Here is a 21,187-nt window from a genome sequence, read left to right as displayed (position 1 = left end):
TGACAGTGAGACCCATAAGGGGGTTCCTGCAAGGGGTGCAGAAAGCAGGGCTGAGTCAGTTGAGGCGGTTGAGAAGGGGAGTTTAAGGCAGGGAGTAGGCTTTAAAAAAAACACAGAGAAATAAGGCCACCGCGCATTACTCCCTCCCTGCGCTCATTTTTCAAAGTACTGCCTCAGGTTTTAAACATTCAATCAAACTTTCAAGAGTCTCCCTCTGACAAAGCTCCCTCTGGGCTTCTAGATTCGAGCTGCCAGTCGCCTACTTAGAAGACCTCCAATACAGTGGTGTCATCTCCTGGAGATAGATCTGGTATCTCTGCCCAAATGGCAGAGGTAGCTGAATTAACCTGCCTCCAGCAGCCACAGGAGAATTGTGTGCCTGATGTTATAACATCCCCAGCTCTAGTCAAGGTTTCCACATATGTTCTCGATCTTGATCGAACTGAGATAGGCGAGATACCCAATGTATCTATGGCTCATACATTAGCTAATTTTTTACCAGAAGCTGGTGGCTCTATGAGCAGGTGTGACACCGGTTTAGCCTGCTACTCAATCGAGTCTTTACTAGTCTCCTTGAAAGCAGACATAAGGAAGGGATTTTCGGTCTCGGCTGAAAACCAAAATGAGATAAGGGCTACCTGTGACGTCTTGGAAAAAAAGGTGGATCGGTTAAATGAAAGGACTGAGTCATTGGAAGGATCCGTCGAGGAGCTTAAGGGGAATTTGGGATCTGCCGAATTAAAAATACAATCTCTTCAAAAAGAGGGAGATGAGTTCCGCGAGAGGGTTGAGTCCTTGGAGAACACCTCAAGGAGAAACAACCTCCGCTCTTGAAGGTTCCAGAAGGGAAAGAGGGGAGTGATATTAAAACCTATGTGGTGAGCCTTTTAAAAGACGCATTAAATCTGGAGGAGACGGCGGACATACTGGATAAGGACATTCAAAGGATACATAGGGACCCTTTCCGTCTAAAACCTGGCAGGATGAAGCCCCGAAAAATTTTGGTAAACTTCCTTACGTACACACTTAAGAAAAAAATACTAAATCTAGCCCTAAATGCTAAATCGCTAAAAGGCCCGGACTTCCAGTTTGATATTCGCTCAGACCTATCGAAGACCACGTTGGATCGGCAGTGGGAGTGGGCAAAGGATGGAAAAATTCAGAGCCTTGGGTGTGACGGTACAGATGAGGTTTCCTGCTTTCCCTAGAGTCATTTCAACAACAAGATGCACAATCTTAGATCACCTCTTGAGGCAGATGAGATGCTGGAGTCATTGAGGGACCTCACACGAGGGGCAGGAAATTCGATGGGGTTGTAAGCTGAATTAGTGGTCCTTTTCCTCATTAGTTGGGAACTTAGAGGTAAAAATAAAAAATGGGGAATATAAAAATAAAAAAAATATAAATAAAATCAATATCATTTTGAAAACAAAGTATTAATATACTCTCCTCTGAAGGCAAAAATACTAAGGAGCTAAAAAGGCACAAAGAAGCACTTATAAATAAAAATAAAAAATAAAAAACAGAGAGAGAGTCTAAAATTAGAGCAGGCAGAACTAAAAGGTAATAGGGCTTAAGGGCACTGATGGTGTTTTATATAAAAATACAGGGAGAGTGAAAACGTTCATGCACTACTTATGACACAGTTCGGCAGTGGGGGGGGGAGGAGGTATGGTTGGTTGAGGGTGCAGAAAACTGGATATTCATCAGGCCAGTGTAAGTAGGGCTGGGTTTCCAGGGGGTGAGGGGGGCTATCACGTAGGGTGGTAGGGTTAAAATTGAAAAATGTCCTCGTAGGCCAGAATCCTCATTTTATTTTAAAGAGAACTAACAAGACCAGTGTATTTTTAGTCAAAGGAAATCAGGATAATAGAACTTCAGGGTGTTTAGATGGGTTAGTGAGGTGGGATGTGATGGGATGACACAGTTACGTTTTTTATCCTGGAATGTCAATGGCCTGTGCACGAGGAGTAGAAGAACGAAGATCTTTCAATATCTAAGAGACTCCCCGGCGCAGGTCATTGTCATTCAGGAGTCACATCTTCTCAAAGTAGAAACAACAGAGATTTTAAGAAAAGAAAAGTGGATAGACATCTTTCTGGGCACAGATCAATCGCCGAATATTAGGGGAGTCCTAGTCATTTTTAAAAAGCAGGCCAAAGCTCAAATAGTAGAGTATAGGGAGGATAAGAGCGGCAGGTGGCTTTTGGTAAGGGTTCTGCTGGATAGCTCTCCATATACCTTGGTTGGGTATTATGGCCCAAACCAGGACGACCCATCCTACATGAACACTATCTGTGACCACCTGCTTGCCTTTCAATACCCCATAATTTAGGCTGGCGATTTTAACATTGTCTTAAATCCAAAATTGGACAAGTCTGCAAGCTCTAGTCCCCATTTAGATACATGTTGTTATTTTAAAAATCTGGCATGGATCCGGCCCTCCAGGACCGGTTTGGAGACCCCTGCTCTAGAGCCTGTGTTTTTTCGAAATCTAGGCAGGTACTCTCAACAATAATGTCACAAATAGGCCTGGCAGATGTTTGGAGGGAAAGGGAGGGAGATAAGTTGGGTTTCTCTTTCCGTAACTTTAAGTACAAACACTTATCTAGGATTGATTATGTGTTATTCAGTTATAGTCTTAAAGACCTAGTAATAGACATCAGTTATCTCCCGTCACATCTTTCTGACCACTCGGCCATCTTATTCACTTTAAAAACAGGCCAGCTTCACACCCATGCCTCTTGGTCCTTTGACCAAACTATTTTACTTGAAGAAGAAGAAATTACCTTTCTTCGATCAGAGACCAAGCACTTTCTGGAGGTAATTCTAGGTTCAGCCGATGCTCGGATCATGTGGGACGCTCTAAAAGCATATGGAGGGGCTGTATTACTAGTCGCTTCTCTTATAGAAGGAAAAAATACAGAGAAAGCATTGAGAAGCTGGAGGCAGAAATGAAAGGCATCTAGAACAACTTAGGCGCCCATATTGGCTCAGGGGAGGAGCAAAACAGACTTGTAGTATTAAAATCTGAACTGGATAGCCTTTTACAGGCTAGGGTCGCCAGAAGGTAGGAAGCGAGTAAGAACTCTCCCTTCGAGCTTGGTGAGGCGGCAGGAAAGATTCTTGCCTGGAAAACCAAGGCCGACCAAGCTCGGAACCATATTAGGGAGATCAGGGTGGAAGGGTAAGCAGCTTCTCGGCTTTCAAAGTCAGACATAGGTAGTGCGTTTCAAGACTTTTTCCAGGCCATCTATAAAGAGGATACCTGTGAAGATCCAGATTCGAGAGATGCTTGGCTTAATAATAGATCTATGCCAAGGCTTTCATGTGTGCAAAGTACGGCTCTGGTGACAGAGATCACAGTAGAAGAGATCAAGAAAGCAATAGGGCAAGGGAAGCGTGGCAAGGCGGGTGGCCCCGATGGTCGACCGGTGGAACTATATCGTGTGCTCATTGAGGAGGTTACCCCAGTTTTGGCCACTCTCTTCAACAGCATTCTTTTGGCAAGGATGGACCCCCAAAGTCTTGGAATGACGCCACGGTAGTTTTAATACCCAAACCTGGAAAAAAATTAAAGGAGTGTGGGTCATATCGCCTAATATCGCTCCTTAACAGCGACTATAAAATCTTCGCCGGTATTATGGCTAATAGGTTGGGGGGGGGGGTGGTTACTTCAATAATTCATGAGGATCAAAAGGGGTTTATAAAAGGCAGACATCTAGCAGACCTTACACACGATCTAGTCGGGGCCATTGATATTGCCTCCACTTACTCCTTTCCGCTGGCTGCCCTCACCCTGGACGCAACCAAGGCCTTTGACAGGGTCAATTGGGCCTTTCTGTCAGCAGTCATGAGAAAATTCAATTTGCCTGAGAGCTTTTGCCGAATGGTAGCTCTACTATATAAAGCTCCAACTGCTAGGTTATCCGTAAATAACTCCCTGACAGAGCCTTTTAAAATTACAACAAGGCAGGGCTGCCCGCTCTCCCCACTTCTCTTCAATCTCTATATTGAGCCGTTTGCTCAGACTCTTAGAGATGAGGCTGATATTTTACCTTTTAGTTTTGGAGGGTGGGAAAAGCGAGTAGCTTTATATGCTGATGACATTCTTGTAATGACATCTGACTTGGACCTTGCTTTCCCAAGGGTGATTAAGAGGGTGGAGGAGTTCGGCAAAATTTCCGGTTACGAGATAAATGCCAACAACACGGAAATTATGGCCTGGAACATCAATATTACTCATCTGGACGTTGCTCCTTCTATGCGATATTTGGGTATTAGAATTTTCCAAGATATCAATAGAATCGCTGCCCAGAATCTTGATCGAGTACATAAAGAATGCCCAAAAAAAATAAAGGCATGGGCTCACCTCCCTCTTTCCATCTCGGGGAGGACAATCCTAATTAAGATGTCTATCCTGCCTAAATACACTTTTCTGTTTAATTCCATCCCCTCCATCCCCCTGGCTTTCGACTCCACTCAAATAGACAAATGTCAACGTGAGCTAAATTCCTTTGTTTGGAAATATGGAGCCACTAGACTGGCTTGGAAGAAGCTGAGGAGGAGGAGGGAAAAAGGAGGGCTAACACTACCAGACCTGCAGTATTACGCATGGGCGTTCCAGCTATCTTTTTCTAGAATGCTCTTAAAATCACCATCAGCTTCTTCCAGAGGAGAGATGTTTGGAGCCATGCTAGAAGGTGCCGATCTTTCACCGGACGGCTTCCTCTTTAAGTTTGGGGACCAGAAATTCTTTAAAAAAGTAACATTAAAAATACTTCAATCACTGGCTAGAAGCTGGGCTAAAATGAGAAAGTGCACAGGGCTCAGCTACTTCTCAAACCTAGCACCTATGTGGGACTCGCCAGGCACTCCACCGTGTCTTAAAGACAGACTGGCTAGCCCAATAAACGAGGCTGAAATCTTGCATTGGGGGATCTGCTGGCTAGCGGCTCAATGGTGTCATGGGAAGAATTGCGGGAGAGAGTTGGGCCGGCCTTTCGAAATTCAAACATATGCAACTGACCAGTTGGGCTCAGGCAATGGTTAGGAAGGGCATCCCCTTGGGTATTTCTAGTAATCTGGAAATTCAATTGATGACAAGACCAGGGGGAGGCAAGAAGGTTTCATGCTGGTATTGGGTGATCCTGGAAGAGATAGACGGAGATTTTAAACTTGCCGTGGAATTATGGGGAGGAGAGGTTGGTGCTAATTGCGAACAGATGTGGTTGGATTCCTTTAGCCGATTATACCAGATTGTGAAGCCAGCATGGCTGAGGTGAAACCATCTTTTCACTTTACATCGAGCATATTTCTCCCCACAAAAACTGGCAAAGTTTCTTCCTGGGAAAAAATGCAACAAATGTGACCTGTTAGAGGCGACAGATGTGCATATGTTTAAGGACTGCCCTGCTATCAGTCAGTTTTGGGAAGAAGTGAAGGACGCCCTGAGTTCCATACTTAAGACCCCACTGTGTATTACACTCCCTTTAATTATCTTTGGGATTAACGAAAAAATCTCTGGGCAAGACAGATCTTTCCTCTTTTTTGCAATTCTCTTGGCAAGAAGACAGATATGCAGGTTCTGGGTGGATACTATACCCCCTATGTACTCTGGGTGGTTGACGTCCCTACACGAAGTTTTAAGGACTGACCTGGCTAGATCTGGCAGTAAGAAAAAGCGTGCCTTTTGGGACTTATTGGTAAAATGGAGCTAGGATTTCCGTTTTTTTTTTCTTTTTCTTTTCTTTTTAAATTAAAAAAAATATATATATTTTTCACCGGGTCCTATGATTATGCCTACTTTCTGCTCCAAGGACCTAAAGTTATGGTTCTTCCTGGCGAAATTGATGTCCTATTGGTTGCAATATACCTTGATGGAGTATAGTAGGACGCCCATCTTGTGCTGGTTTTCCCTCTTCCGCCAGAAAGACATCTGTGTCTCGGTCTGAGTGCCAATTTGTCGATCTTTGGCCACGGATACATAGACACACAATGGTGGTCGGTGGTTTCCTCACACGGGGGTAATGGCAAATGAGGACAAAAAATATATATATATTGAAGTGATACCATCGCCATTGTTTTATAATTCGGGAACGTGTACATTTAATGTGTTTTTATATTGTGTATTTTAACCTATGTCTATAATGTTTCTGTAACTTGTAAACTTTTATGGTTTCATATCAAGTAAACCGAATAAAGTACATATTGAATTGAATTGAGTAAGGTTCTATCTAACTTTAACCTCTGCTAAACCTCTAGGGACTCTTGGACTCTATACACACACTGTACCTCACTTTGGTGCAGTATATAGAGTCAGTTTCTTACACCCTAGCTTGCCCAATCTTGAAGCCACCCCTAAATACGGGCACTATTGAGATGTGAATGTCCCCTGCATGGTGAACTGTTGTGTCCCTCTGCCTTGTGAACCTGGCTGCATGTGAAACTGATATCCTGACATTTTTTTGGCCTTAGTGAAATGCTAATCGAGCACGTGTTCAGAGGGCTAGACATGGTAGATGGTTGGGGCACTGGGTGAGACTGCAGTTTCTGTTGTTTAAGGTGGTTGCATGTCAGAACAATGAATGCCTTTACCACACCTGCCATTACTCTGCAATTTTTATTATGCATTCCTTTACCACACATATCGTTATAACGACATGCCTTAGGGAAAGCGCTGAACTTTGGAGTGGTATAATCTACTATTCCAACTCGAGTTTGCGCAGCATTAGTGAAAGCATTGGACTTTAAAGTCCAATGCTGCTTTCCCTAAGGCATGTTATTTTAACAACATGCATGGTAAAGACGCATTCGTTGTAACGGCTGGGTTGTACCTGCAGCACGCGGATCAGCCATTGTGGTAAAGGCTGTTTCCCGTTGAAGGAAATTTTTAGGCTGGGCCTCTCATTTTATCTGTTTCTAAATACTGAGTTAGGAAGGATAATTGCAGGTGGATGCAGAGATCTTGCACCTTATTTTAACCTTGTTTTGGATAATCATGCTTGCTTGCAGTCCGTGCCATTGCTACCAGCTGTGAGAGCTGTCACTTTGAATAATATCTGTGTTTGAGGAACAGCCAAAAAAGTACATGTGGAGGAAAACCACCCCAAACCAGTTCTGAAACCTTAGAAACTTGGTCATCATTCCTCATCTGGAAAATGTGTTTAAAAGTGGCACCTAAACCACTCCCACTTTGTTCCGCTTTCTTCATGACCAAGGAAAGGTATTCTCCACAGAGTACCCAAGGGTGCTGTGTGACTAGGAGAGTACCCAAGGGGTGCTGTGTGACTAGGCCTGTTGTCTGCCTGTCAGCCTATCTCCCAGAGTGAGGGGACATCATGTGAAGTCTGCACTTTCTGCTGGGGAACTGAGAAGCTCCCCAAAGTGATTAGACGCCTGTCTTCCAGCAGAGAGGACGAGTGTGCCTGACCCGCAGGAGGAGAGGTTATGTAGGAGGAGAGGCTAAGTGTGTTCCCAGCATAGGGGAGTACCCAGAGAAATCTGACTACCAGAAAGAGCAATGCTAGAAGTTACCCATGATGGGAGATTGTCCCCTGGTTTTTCTGAGCAGCTCCCATGTGAATTGCACTTCGACTTCTGCATAAAAAAGTATCACTGTGTCAACTGACAATCTACCCTGAGCTCGAGAGACTAGTGCTGCCAGTGCTGATATCGGGGAGAGCAGCTGCAGTGCTGCCTAACCAGAAAAGCCCCAATTGGCCCAGATGCCACAACTTCCATACCTGAGCACCTGCCCTAGGGGCCTTCCATGCTGAAGACAAGTGCTGCTGCACATCCTGCTACACCAGATACACCCAGCAGTCCCTATTCCAAACCGAGGTCGCTGCTGCAGCCCCTGCAGAAATGAAGCCACCCAGGAGAAGTCAGGTATGTGAACTTCACCAGTCACACAGCTAAAAAGGCAACTCCAAACCGCAGGTAAAAGCAGGACCTGCAACTGAACAAGATACTCGAACATGCACATGAGTCTCTAGCAAACTCTAGGGGTAGAAAGCATTGCACTGAATGATATGTTTAAGCAGTGGGATATTTGAAGTAATCAGCCGTAATTTACATTTGTGCCTGATTGTTGCCTATGTATATTATGATGGGTTTACAAACTCATCTAGACGCACACTGTGCACTTGGTGTGTTACACCTTCACCATTTCCAAAAAGAAATTTTAACTAAACTCTGTGCCAGAAAACAATTCACTGTTTTAATACATGATACTCATTGTTTACTGTACATTTATATACTCAATGCTGATTATTTCATCATATCAACAAATGCATCATGATATCTGCTATTGCTTTAAATCATTCATATACAATATACATTCCATTGTTATTTCTCAATACAGTATTCTTATGCTGCCCAATGCATTTCGGTACACAATGGTACCTTCATCAGGGGCCAGTCTGAAAAAACTAAAATATAAGGAGATGTAAGTGTAATGTAATTGTAAGAACGCCCATGAGTGTGGTATTACTGTTATATTAAATTCATACCTGTATGAACAAATCACTGTGCTTGCGAGCTGAAAACAATAGAAGTATGTAAATGTTCGATCTATCCTAAATTGATACTCTACTACACTACATTGTTAGATCTCTTTTTTAGGATTGTTTAAGCTTACCGTGATCTGAATAGTGTTATACTGTAGATAAGCTGAAAAAACGAAATAATGATAATGATGAACTCTCACTGATAACTACTGGTATTTCCATATTGAATACCCCAAATATCATCCGAACATACCTCAGCTGTTGCCGAACCGTTTCTAGTCCTGCAAAAATATATATCTGATGTTATGGTAGTTGACGAGCAAAATATTCATAAGCTCAATATTACCGTATTAACGTGTGTACGTACCTCAACGCTTGGATGTTAAATCTACAAACTAAACGAAACGAAAACAACACTGTAAATTCCTGCCGCTTATTTAAATGTTAAAGTGCTAAAGCCTTCATATGAAGCCCAACGAGCTCTGTATTTACCTGTACTAGTGTCTCTTCCCGCCTACACGTTAACGAGGTTTGCAAAACCGCGTTCAAAGTCGCCGCCATTCGCCATTCGCGGGCAGGTTTTAAGTTGCTCACATCAATGCTCTGCCTTAAACATAGAAAACGGACTGTAAACACTATTCGCCAAGCTGTGGGGTATGACTTTTGTCTCCTACGCTGACAACACGCAGCTGGCGGTTACTCTTAGTGGGAATTCTGACATCGACGCCCTTCGGTTCCGAAATGGTCTCCTGGCAGTGGCTGGCTGGATGACAGCTAACTGTCTTCAGCTTACCGCCAAGAAAACGGACGTCTTGATTGTGGGCAAGCAAAGCAACCTCTGGGGTGATAATTGGTGGCCCCCAGAGTTAGGAATCACTCCTACCCCGGTTTCGGAGGTTAAAAACCTAGGTGTCTGGCTAGATCCAGCCCTCACTTTCTGTGGCCATTCAAAAAAAGTAGCAGCGACCTGTTTTGGGATTTTATGTGGCTTGAGGCCCGTATAAAATTTTTTTGATGCCCCTACCAGGCAGCTGATTATGCAGGCAAGCATTTTATCCCGACTTGATTATGCCAGCTCAGTTCTGTTAGGGGCTAATCAAGCGGAAATTGTCCGGTTTCAGCGTGCACAGAATGCTGCGGCTAGGGCTGTGGTAGGCCTACAGAGGTTCTGCTCTGCAAAAGAAACTATCCGCGCACTCCACTGGCTACCGATGGCGCAAAGGATTGACTTTAAGACCTTATGTCTCTCCTTCAAGATTCTCAAGTTATCCTCTCCTCGGATTCTTCAGAAGCTTCTTATTTCCTATGTCCCTTCACGATCTCTGAGGTCTCTTGGCCAAAATCTGGCGGTTGTTCCACGATTTAGGCTTTGTAGAGCTGGTGGACGTTCCTTTCGTGTTTTAGCTGCCAAACTCTGGAATTCACTTCCATGTCACATTCGTGCCCTCAATGACCTGTTCGAATTCAGGAGGGCTATCAAAACGTTTCTGTTTCCTTCCTTTTTTTAAATTTTCTATGCCCCTGGTCTTCCTGCTGTTTTCTGTAGTGTTGTGTTTCTTCTGCCTATCCTAAGCGCCGGGACGCCCCTTTGCTGGGGCAGCTGTGCGCTATAGAAGTCTTTTTTAACATAACATAACACAACATATCGCTAACGCCCGTGATCGCCATCTTAAACTAGGTTAAAGAGCCACTAAAACCTAGTGAATATCTATAGTTATTCCAACTGCAGGTTGTGCGCCTCCTAAAGATATTCCCAATACGTACTGGTTACGTTTATGATGTACGCCCCGCGTGAATTCTAATGTTGAAAAAAATCTGCGTTCCGATAAACATTACGTGATGCTGCAAGTTAATTATTGCTAAGCCTGTAGTTCACTCTCAATGGGGTAATCGATCTTTCTATTCAACCACAACTATTAACAACGTTACCGTGGGGAATTATATGCCTGTGTGTCCAAGATCTCCTCCATAAGTTAGATTTTTATCTGTGCTATGTTAAACTAATGTACGATCGTTCTGAGTGTTCTATAATGACCGTATTTCATGGGATAAGATCTGATGTAAAAGTTTACCCCGCACAAAACCAAAAGCATTAATCATAAAAAATTGAAAATTGAAAACATTGCGTCTAGTATCGATATTGATTACATGAATTAAATCTCGAGGTTGATACAGTTCTCTTTTTACAGGACAGTTCATACCTGGATGATGATATGTAGTTGATAGACATTGCTCATTTGATACTATATGATTTTAGATCTCCCAAGCTCAACAAATACATTATAAATGGATACAATTGAAAACATTCCAATTTAAAATGATGTCACATACTTAAATACCAGTTGAGTGTTTTTAGGTCTATGTTTGGAGATAGCATTAGAAACCATTCCTTAATTACGATGTTATAAACCATATACTGTAGTGAGACAATATCTAGTTACATATGCTTTGGTATCAAGTTCGTCTTATACACCATCATAATAAAACCGCTATCGATTGTTCAGTGATTAAATCCCGCTTACTATGTTTTATGTGTCCAAAAGCTGTGTTTACAGATAACGCGATAAATCATACCTATCATTCAGACCAGTCGGGATCATGGTGTTTAGATGTTTTATCCAATATAGTTCACGTTGTAGCAATCTTTGGTCATTGTCTATTCCTGATTGCATGTCTACTTTCTCAATAATAAGGAAACAAATTTGTGAAATGGAGTGTTTTGTATCTCTCCAGTTCGTAACCAATGGTGATGACAAATTTAAATTGCGTATTCTACTCTTGTGCTCAGTCAGTCTGATTTTTAACTTCCGTTTGGTTTGCCAACATACATCATCCCGCATGGACATTTGATGCCATAAAAAACGGGCCCGATTCACAGAATGAACTTAAGACTCAATCCTAAACTTACTACTATTTTGGTATTCACAGAATGCACTTACTACTTTTGGCATTCACAGAATGAACTTACTACTTTTGGTATTCACAGAAGTTAGGATTTTGTCTTAAGTTTGTCTTAAGACAAACTTAAGACAGACTTAAGACAGACTTAAGACAAAATCCTAACTTCTGTGAATTCCAAAAGTAGTAAGTTTATTCTGTGAATGCCAAAAGTAGTAAGTGCATTCTGTGAATACCAAAATAGTAGTAAGTTTAGGATTGAGTCTTAAGTTCATTCTGTGAATCGGGCCCAACGTGCTGCGCATTGCAATCACTTGTGTGTCTCAGTTTGATCTGTGCTCCTGTTGTAGGGTGTGTGAATGAATTTCCAGTAATCACATTGTTGCAATGTGTACAGTTCTGACAACGCACTGTGCCTTTATGAGATGGTACTTGTTGTGCTGCTTGTTTCTGTTTCTGCTTAAATATTTGTCTTAGATTTTGTCCTCTGGTGTAGGCATGCATTGGTTTTTCTCTGAATATGTCTTTAAACTCAGATTTTGTGGACAGCAATTCCCACCTTTGATTTATGATACTTTTGATAGCTTTAGATTGTGTAGTATACTTAGTGACAAGGACCATCCTGTCACTGGTTGTTTTGATTTTAGGTGTGAGTAACTCTTGTCTGTCCATCTTGATCACTCTCTCAATACTTGCTTGCAGTTCTTCTCTGGGATAGCCTCTGTCCTCATATTTTATTGCCTGGTCCTGCAACTTCATTCGACAAGTTTTTGGGTCTGAGCAAATTCTCTTAATTCTGATAAACTGAGAAAGTGGAAGATTCTTTACCAGACTCCTGGGATGGAAACTCGCATAGCTCAATGCGTTATTGCGATCTGTTGGCTTGGAGTACAGTTCAGTCTCAAATCCTGTTGGTTTCTTAATTATTCTGACGTCCAAAAAGTCCATCACGTTGTTGTCAATTTTGTGAGTGAATTGTATTCTAGGGTTCACCTGATTGAGTTTCAAAATTAGTTCTTGTAATGAGTCTGTTGTGTCATCCCATATTAAAAATATGTTGTCGATGAATCGACAATACATTTTAATGTTGCTCCATTCATTGGTGTTCATCAAGTTATCTGCTTCAAATTGAGCCATAAATATATTTGCGTACGCAGGGGCCCCTGCAAAACCCATCGATGTACCAGATAGTTGTGCAAAATATTGATCTTTCCACTGAAAATAGCTGTTGTGCAGACAAAACTGAAGAAGTTGTAGTAAAAATACTTTATCTGTGGGTAAATTCTCCATTTTAAGTAGTGCCCATTCTGTTGATTCAAGACCTAATGAATGTGGAATCGAGGTATAAAGCGCTACAACATCAATTGTACACAAGATCCAATGTTCCTGAAAATCCTGTTGCATTGTGGATAATTTATTCAAGAAATCTGTTGTGTCCCTGATATAGGACCTCCACCCTTGCACAAATTGTTGCAGGAAATAATCCAAATACCGTCCGACGGGGTCGAATTTCGACCCACACCCCGAGACGATCGGTCTAAATGGAGGGTTGGTCAGATGTTTATGGACCTTTGGAATCATATATAGCTTCGGGCATCTTGGATGCTTAGTCATCAGAAAAGCTTGTGTGTTCACATCAATCCATTGTTGGTTAATGGCATTCTGTAGTAGGTCTCTCAACATTTGTTGCAGTTTCACTGTAGGATCACTTTCCAGCAACAGGTAGGTGTTAGTGTCTAATACGTGTTCATTAACTTTCCTCTCATAAAAATGAGTGTCCATAATCACCATTGCTCCTTCCAAAGGTGGGAATTGCTGTCCACAGAATCTGAGTTTAAAGACATATTCAGAGAAAAAAAAATGCATGCCTACACCAGAGGACAAAATCTAAGACAAATATTTAAGCAGAAACAGAAACAAGCAGCACAACAAGTACCATCTCATAAAGGCACAGTGCGTTGTCAGAACTGTACACATTGCAACAATGTGATTACTGGAAATACATTCACACACCCTACAACAGGAGCACAGATCAAACTGAGACACACAAGTGATTGCAATGCTCAGCACGTTGTTTATGGCATCAAATGTCCATGCGGGATGATGTATGTTGGCAAAACCAAACGGAAGTTAAAAATCAGACCGACCGAGCACAAGAGTAGAATACGCAATTTAAATTTGTCATCACCATTGGTTACGCACTGGAGAGATGCAAAACACACCATTTCACAAATTTGTTTCCTTATTATTGAGAAAGTAGACATGCGATCAGGACTAGACAATGACCAAAGATTGCTACAACGTGAACTATATTGGATAAAACATCTAAACACCATGATCCCGACTGGTCTGAATGATAGGTATGATTTATCGTGTTATCTGTAAACACAGCTTTTGGACACATAAAACATAGTAAGCGGGATTTAATCTCTGAACAATCGATAGCGGTTTTATTATGATGGTGTATAAGATGAACTTGATACCAAAGCATATGTAACTAGATATTGTCTCACTATAGTATATGGTTTATAACATCGTAATTAAGGAATGGTTTCTCATGCTATCTCCAAACATAGACCTAAAAACACTCAACTGGTATTTAAGTATGTGACATCGTTTTAAATTGGAATGTTTTCAATTGTATCCAATTATAATGTATTCGTTGAGCTTAGGAGATCTAACATCATATAGTATCAAATGAGCAATATCTATCAACTACATATCATCATCCAGGTATGAACTGTCCTGTAAAAAGAGAACTGTATCAACCTCGAGATTTAATTCATGTAATCAATATCGATACTAGACGCAATGTTTTCAATTTTCAATTTTTTATGATTAATGCTTTTAGTTTTGTACGGGGTAAACTTTTACATCAGATCTTATCCCATGAACTACGGTCATTATAGCACACTCAGAACGATCGTACATTAGTTTAACATAACACAGATAAAAATCTAAATTATGGAGGAGATCTTGGTCACACAGGCATATAATTCCCCACGGTAACGTTGTTAATAGTTGTGGTTGAATAGAAAGATCGTTTACCCCATTGAGAGTGAATTACAGGATTAGCAATAATTAACTTGCAGCATCACGTAATGTTTATCGGAACCCGGATTTTTTTCAACATTAGAATTCACGCGGAACGTACATCATAAACTTAACCAGTACGTATTGGGAATATCTTTAGGAAGCGCACAGCCTGCAGTTGGAATAACTATAGATATTCACTAGGTTTTAGTGACTCTTTAAGCTAGTTTAAGATGGCGATCACGGGCGTTAGCGATATGTCTAGAATAGTGTTTACAGTCCGTTTTCTATGTTTAAGGCAGAGCATTGATGTGAGCAACTTAAAACCTGCCCGCGAATGGCGGCGACTTTGAACGCAGTTTTGCAAACCTCGTTAACGTGTAGGCGGGAAGAGACACTAGTACAGGTAAATACGGAGCTCGTTGGGCTTCATATGAAGGCTTTAGCACTTTAACATTTAAATAAGCGGCAGGAATTTACAGTGTTGTTTTCGTTTCGTTTATTTTGTAGATTTAACATCCAAGCATTGAGGTACGTACACACGTTAATACGGTAATATTGAGCATATGAATATTTGGCCCGTCAACTACCATAACATCGGATATATATTTTTGCAGGACTAGAAACGGTTCGGCAACAGCTTAGGTATGTTCGGATGATATTTGGGGTATTCAATATGGAAATACCAGTAGTTATCAGTGAGAGTTCATCATTATCATTATTTCGTTTTTTCAGCTTATCTACAGTATAACACTGTTCAGAACACGGTAAGCTTAAACATTCCTAAAAAAGAGATCTACCAATGTAGTGTAGTAGAGTATCAATTTGGGATAGATCGAACATTTACATATTTCTATTGTTTTCAGCTCGCAAGCACAGTGATTTGTTCATACAGGTATGAATTTAATACAACAGTAATACCACACTCATGGGCGTTCTTACAATTACATTACACTTACATCTCCTTATATCTTAGTTTTTTCAGACTGGCCCCTGATGAAGGTACCATTGTGTACCGAAATGCATTGGGCAGCATAAGAATACTGTATTGAGAAATAACAATGGAATGTATATTGTATATGAATGATTTAAAGCAATAGCAGATATCATGATGCATTTGTTGATGTGATGAAATAATCAGCATTGAGTATATAAATGTACAGTAAACAATGAGTATCATGTATTAAAACAGTGAATTGTTTGCTGGCACAGAGTTTAGTTAAAATTTCTTTTTGAAAATGGTGAAGGTGTAACACACCAAGTGCACAGTGCGCGTCTAGATGAGTTTGTAAACCCATCATAACTTAAATTTAGAAACAAGGAGTGACTACGCTTATTAGCCTTGGCACCGATTCTTAAAATTTATAAAGAAGGACAACCAACGGAGTGCTCCTCACACACCCACATAACCAATAATTGTTGCCTATGCCACATTATACTGTGGGTAGTAGCCACTAGATACCTCCTATAGAAGGAGAATACCGAGGGGGGGTGTAACTCCTTACTGAAGATTGTAACTGAGATAACAACGCTGTACTTTCATTCCTACTGAACTGTGTAGTATTAGGTTTTGTTGTGAGATTAAAGTACTTTATTTTAACTAAAAAATAGGCACTGAGCCACACAATATGTTATTAGGTCAATGGTTTGACTGTTGAGTTCTAAACTCTTGCACCGCATCCTAACTCCCTGAGATATGCCCAAAGAACTTAGACTCCTAGCCCATGAGAACACTTTTAGGAAACAACTGAAAACTTGGATTTTTAATTTATCTGATGTTTTTGTAATGGCTTCCATTTAATTCCCATCATTGTACAATACATTACTTCAGCGCCAGGATGCTCCTTTCGGAGCGACAGTACGCTGTTTACAAATACCCCATACAAAATACAAAAAATCAAATACCTTGGACTGCTTGCCCTCGCTATTGTAGTAGCTTTTTTCATGAGCAAATGTGAAAATTTTGGGTGAAAATTATTCTTGAAATGTGATGGTCTTAATGATGTATATAGTTGTAATTGATGAATTACTAATGTTGCACTTGAAATGAGAGTACCGAGTCACTTTTAAATGTAAATTATACTGTGAAGTAGTTATGCCACATTTTCTGTGAGACGCCATTTATTTCAAAATGGATTATGCTCCTGGTGGTCTGTTCATCTTGCTCCTGCTCATTACCCCTCCCAATGAGTGTCCTGCTGAAACCATCTTGTTGCTCCTTACAGCGGATCATCATGGGACTGACATCAAGGATTCAGAAATGAACTATTGTGTTAGGAAGTGTGTATTGTGAATGAAGCTTCCATCATGTACCCAAAAGTATCCTATTCAAGAGCTTCCACTGGAAGGTCAGCTGAAGGCATGAGAATTCTATTAGGCATTGTTTAGGAAATGTTTCATTTTGTGCTGCTCATCTCCGGAGTGCAGTTGCTGAGAAAGTAGGTAAAATATTTCTCTTACCTTGAGAAATGCGTTAGTGCTAAAGATTTTTAAATTATGTTACTGTTTCTGATTTGCCAAAGCGACCCTAACCATGTTTATACTATACTGAATTTACAGAATCTAATAATAAAATTTGCGATTTGTTTATAAAAACTCTTGGGATTTAGAATACGGGAGGGTTAATTTTTACATTTGTTTCTAGCGCTGCTGAAACTGGGAGATTTTTTATTTTTTATATCTATTTGACAAGTATTTTTAATGGGGTTGTTGTCGGTGCTCTTTATGATTTCAACTTGGGATTTGCTTAGCTTATTTGTTAGGGTTAAGGTTATAATTCTGGATATCTATAATTGGGCCTTAATGGCAGTTCATTCATGTATCTCTGTACCTTGTTTACCAACATCCTGTAATAAATCTATTTTTGATCTAGAACTCAGTTATTAGCACTTCCTCATTTATTCTATTTTACTCTGCTGAAATGTATATTTTTACATGATGAGTGTAGTCTCTAGCCCCAACATGTTTGGAGATCCTGCACTCAAATTAATTTGGTACATTTTGGGATGTTTGAAATATTGGGGTTCATGGGATTATTGGGGTTTGGCTCCCACACTACCCTGCAATCCAAGTGTGGACATGCACTTGACCCAGTTTGCTGAGCTAGAGTAGGAGAGTCCCTAGGACACCATTGGCAAACAACCTCAACCATCACAGTTGAGGCCCAAAAGTCAACACTTGCCTTGGGTCCCTCCAAACAGGGTCTGATGCACAAATTTACAGTCTATCTGAAGGACATAAACTGCACACCAAACTGCATTTTAAACAGACTATTCCTGTCACAGCCTGTGCTATCAATTTACTTCCTCATCTAGTAATAGAGGTGAGATGGATCAGATATCACTGACTGGATTTGGAGTAAACATGGTATAAATGATTCCGATTTTTCTTTTTTCAGAGAGAAATATGGGCAGACATCTGGCTGCGATCTATACCACATATATTCATAAAAGTGCCAACCCTGTATCCACCAAGGAACCTTGGTATTGTACTGTAAATGCATTTATATAGCTCTTCATAGCCAAGATCAAGCACTGAGGCAAATTGGTGGAAGTACTGAAATAGACATTTAAGAAAGATTTCATAGGGGTAATCATTTAACATCAACACATTTGTTTATACATGATAATCCCTTAAGTTATTTACTACTACCACTATAAGTTCCTTTTAACACTTAGCACCTACAGCCAATAAATAGAAAATATATAGAACAGTGGCTCTTATTGGATGTAATCAAATCTCAGAGGATCTATGTCTGTTTGTACGGCAGAAAAGTGCAAGGTTGATAGATTTATGTTTTGTTAATACGTACGACGGCCGTGTAGGACCTTGGTGTTAAGGCTTTCTTTCATATTTCTTGTACTTGAGCTTGAGCTTGCTCCAGCAGCTTTATGTGTACATTGTATAGTATGGTAATCTTTGTTTTGACATGCCATACCTAGGCTTTCCTGTTGTCAGTTTCTATTTTTGGTCAATTCTGGTGTTTTTTTTCAGTGTTTCCCAGTGATTTCAATACCTTAAAAAACAATGGTTATCAGTGGTTACACATTTTCATGCCATTAAAAATAACCGAAACAGGGGTTTTCCGATGTTTATAGAACGTTTTGCTTTTATTATTGCTTCCTTTCTGCAATGATAGTGAATGGTATATAGGCAGTGTACTACAGTGTTTATGGGGTCCAAACACATTTTTACAAATCAAACTTATTGTAGTACAACATACAAAACTTATTTAGTGAGTCTTTGATCATGCACACTCACTCTTTCCTTCCCATCTGTGTAAAGGCCATCTCAACATTGCCAATTGAGACGGGCAACGTCAAATCAGCCAGTTCACAATTTGCTAACTCTGACCACTGACATAGCTTTCCATGCCAAAACTGGTGCACCTGAAGATTGTGATTCTCTGGGACATGTGCTGCAACAAATGCAATAAACAGGGTGTGTATGCACTCAGATTTATTAAAGCAGTCAAAAATGAAGCAGCATTTATCATGGTCTGGAGAAAATGCACCCTTAGGGAAGGGATCTAGAACTTGTGCAGATTAGGAGAATGAGCTATGGGATGAGTCACAGAGTATTGGTGTAGAATATATTGAGAGTGGTATGGGGTAGTGTATTGGAGATGCTGAATTAGGAGTAAAGAAAGAAATATAAAGATACATGGGATTATGGAAGGTATATATGTGTAAGGAAGGTAATATATCTTCTCTATAGTTTGTTCACTGGGCTCTGTAGGGCAAAGAGAGGCTGGGGCTACCCAATTAAGCATACTATCTAGTTTAGAAATTAGTGTGGGTGCCGAACTGTCAGTGCAGAAAATCTGTCAGTTACTGAGGTCAAAATGTCTCACACTGCAAGCAGGAATGCCAACCAGTACCAAGTAAGGAAGCAAAGACTCCATAATGTTGCAGATGTGCCAATGATTGACAGTCTGCATCTGCTAAAACAGGAGTGTCCACCAAAGGCTGAGAAGGCCAAATAACAGACAGATCTTCAAGACCTCCTGCCAAGCTGATCCGACTAATTTGCATTGACACTGACCCAAAAATTAGGTTGCTCTCGCTATGAGCTTTTCTGCAGCGCCAAATCCAATTCAGCTGGACTTGGTGTAGAGTGTATCTCACCTTGTGGAGCGCTCTTCGACTACAGCCTGCAGCCTTGCCCCACTGGAAGAATACGAGGTCCAAAGAAGTGGATATGGGCCAGATGTACGACCCGTTTTTGCACATGCAGAAACCTCATGGGCCATGTACAAAGCTTATATAGGCAGTCACAAATTATTTGCGACTCGCTAAATAGGTTTTGCGACTCGTTATTAGGAAGGGGCGTTCCCTTCCAAAGAGCGACCGCAAAGCATGTACCAATGTATTGTGACCGCAATTGTGGTCGCTTAAACATTTGCAAATTCCCACCCTTTTCAAGAGGGTGGTAATGGAGTCGTAAATGGGAAGGGTTTCCCAGGGGACCCCTTCCCCTTTGTGGCAGACTCTGGAAATATTTTTTAAGGGCAGGCAGTGGTCTCGGGGACCACTACCTGCCCTCAAAAACTGTAACGAAAATGTTTCATTTGAAAAAAGAAAATAATGAATACCGGAAAACAGGCTGCATTAAAAAAAAAAGCTGCTTTATTTAAAAGCTGTCCCAGAGATGGTGGTCTGCTGAGCCCAGCAGGCCACCATCCCTGGGTGGGACTGTCATTCCCAATGGGCTCGCAAATTGTGAGAGGCTTATTAATATTCATACAAAAACAGCAGTTGATGGACAGAATGCAGAACAATGTCATACATTCACCCCAGTACAGAGATTTGGGCCTAAATTCATCATTTTTTTGCACTCCACACCACCCCAGTTCAGACATGGCCATATGCAAATCAGCCTTGACCTTATGCCTCATGGGAACAGTCAAGCCCGAACTGCCAAGCCATGTCTTCCCTGGACCGGAATCAAGCATCCTAGGACCGGTTTCTGGCTATCAGCCGTCATCAGCCAGGATAGCTTGACTCCAGTGATGTGGAGAGCACGGGAATCATGCCTGAGCATATCCGTCCCACTCAGGGTGACAAATGCAAAAACAACAGTTGATGGACAGAATGCAGAACAATGTCATACATTCACCCCAGTACAGAGATCTGTGCCTAAATCCATTGTATTTTTGCACTCCACACCACCCCAGTTCAGACATGGCCACATGCAAATCAGCCTTGACCCTATGCCTCATGGGAACAGACCAGCCCGAACTGCCAAGCCATGTCTTCCCTGGACCGGAATCAAGCATCCTAGGATCGGTTTCTGGCTATCAGCCGTCATCAGCCAGGATAGCTTGACTCCAGTGCTGTGGAGAGCACGGGACTCACGTCTGAGCATACCCGTCCAACTCGGGGTGACAAATGCAAAAACAACAGTTGATGGACAGAATGCAGAACAATGTCATACATTCACCCCAGTACAGAGATCTGGGCCTAAATCCATTGTATTTTTGCACTCCACACCACCCCAGTTCAGACATGGCCACATGCAAATCAGCCTTGACCCTGTGCCTCATGGGAACAGACCAGCCCGAACTGCCAAGCCATGTCTTCCCTGGACCGGAATCAAGCATCCTAGGACCGGTTTCTGGCTATCAGCCATCATCAGCCAGGATAGCTTGACTCCAGTGCTGTGGAGAGCACGGGACTCACATCTGAACATACCCGTCCCACTCGGGGTGACAAATGCAAAAACAACAGTTGATGGACAGAATGCAG

The 21,187-nt window shown here is 41.4% G+C and overlaps 1 protein-coding gene across 1 annotated transcript in view; it reads left to right on the top strand.

Moving 5' to 3' along the window:
* The first annotated feature begins 983 nt into the window (after positions 1–983).
* Positions 984–21,187, top strand: part of LOC144769198 (uncharacterized) — a 39,854-nt gene continuing 19,650 nt past the window's right edge. Inside the window, exon 1 of the mRNA XM_078653216.1 lies at positions 984–1,179. Coding sequence (XP_078509342.1) covers positions 984–1,179 — 196 coding nt within the window. The remainder of the gene's footprint in view (positions 1,180–21,187) is intronic.

Source organism: Lissotriton helveticus, chromosome 7 (genome assembly GCF_964261635.1).
Source record: "Lissotriton helveticus chromosome 7, aLisHel1.1, whole genome shotgun sequence".
In the NCBI taxonomy this organism is placed as follows: Eukaryota; Metazoa; Chordata; class Amphibia; order Caudata; family Salamandridae; genus Lissotriton; species Lissotriton helveticus.
The sequence above is the reverse complement of the archived record's forward strand: the minus strand, read 5'-3'. Positions and strand labels throughout refer to the sequence as shown.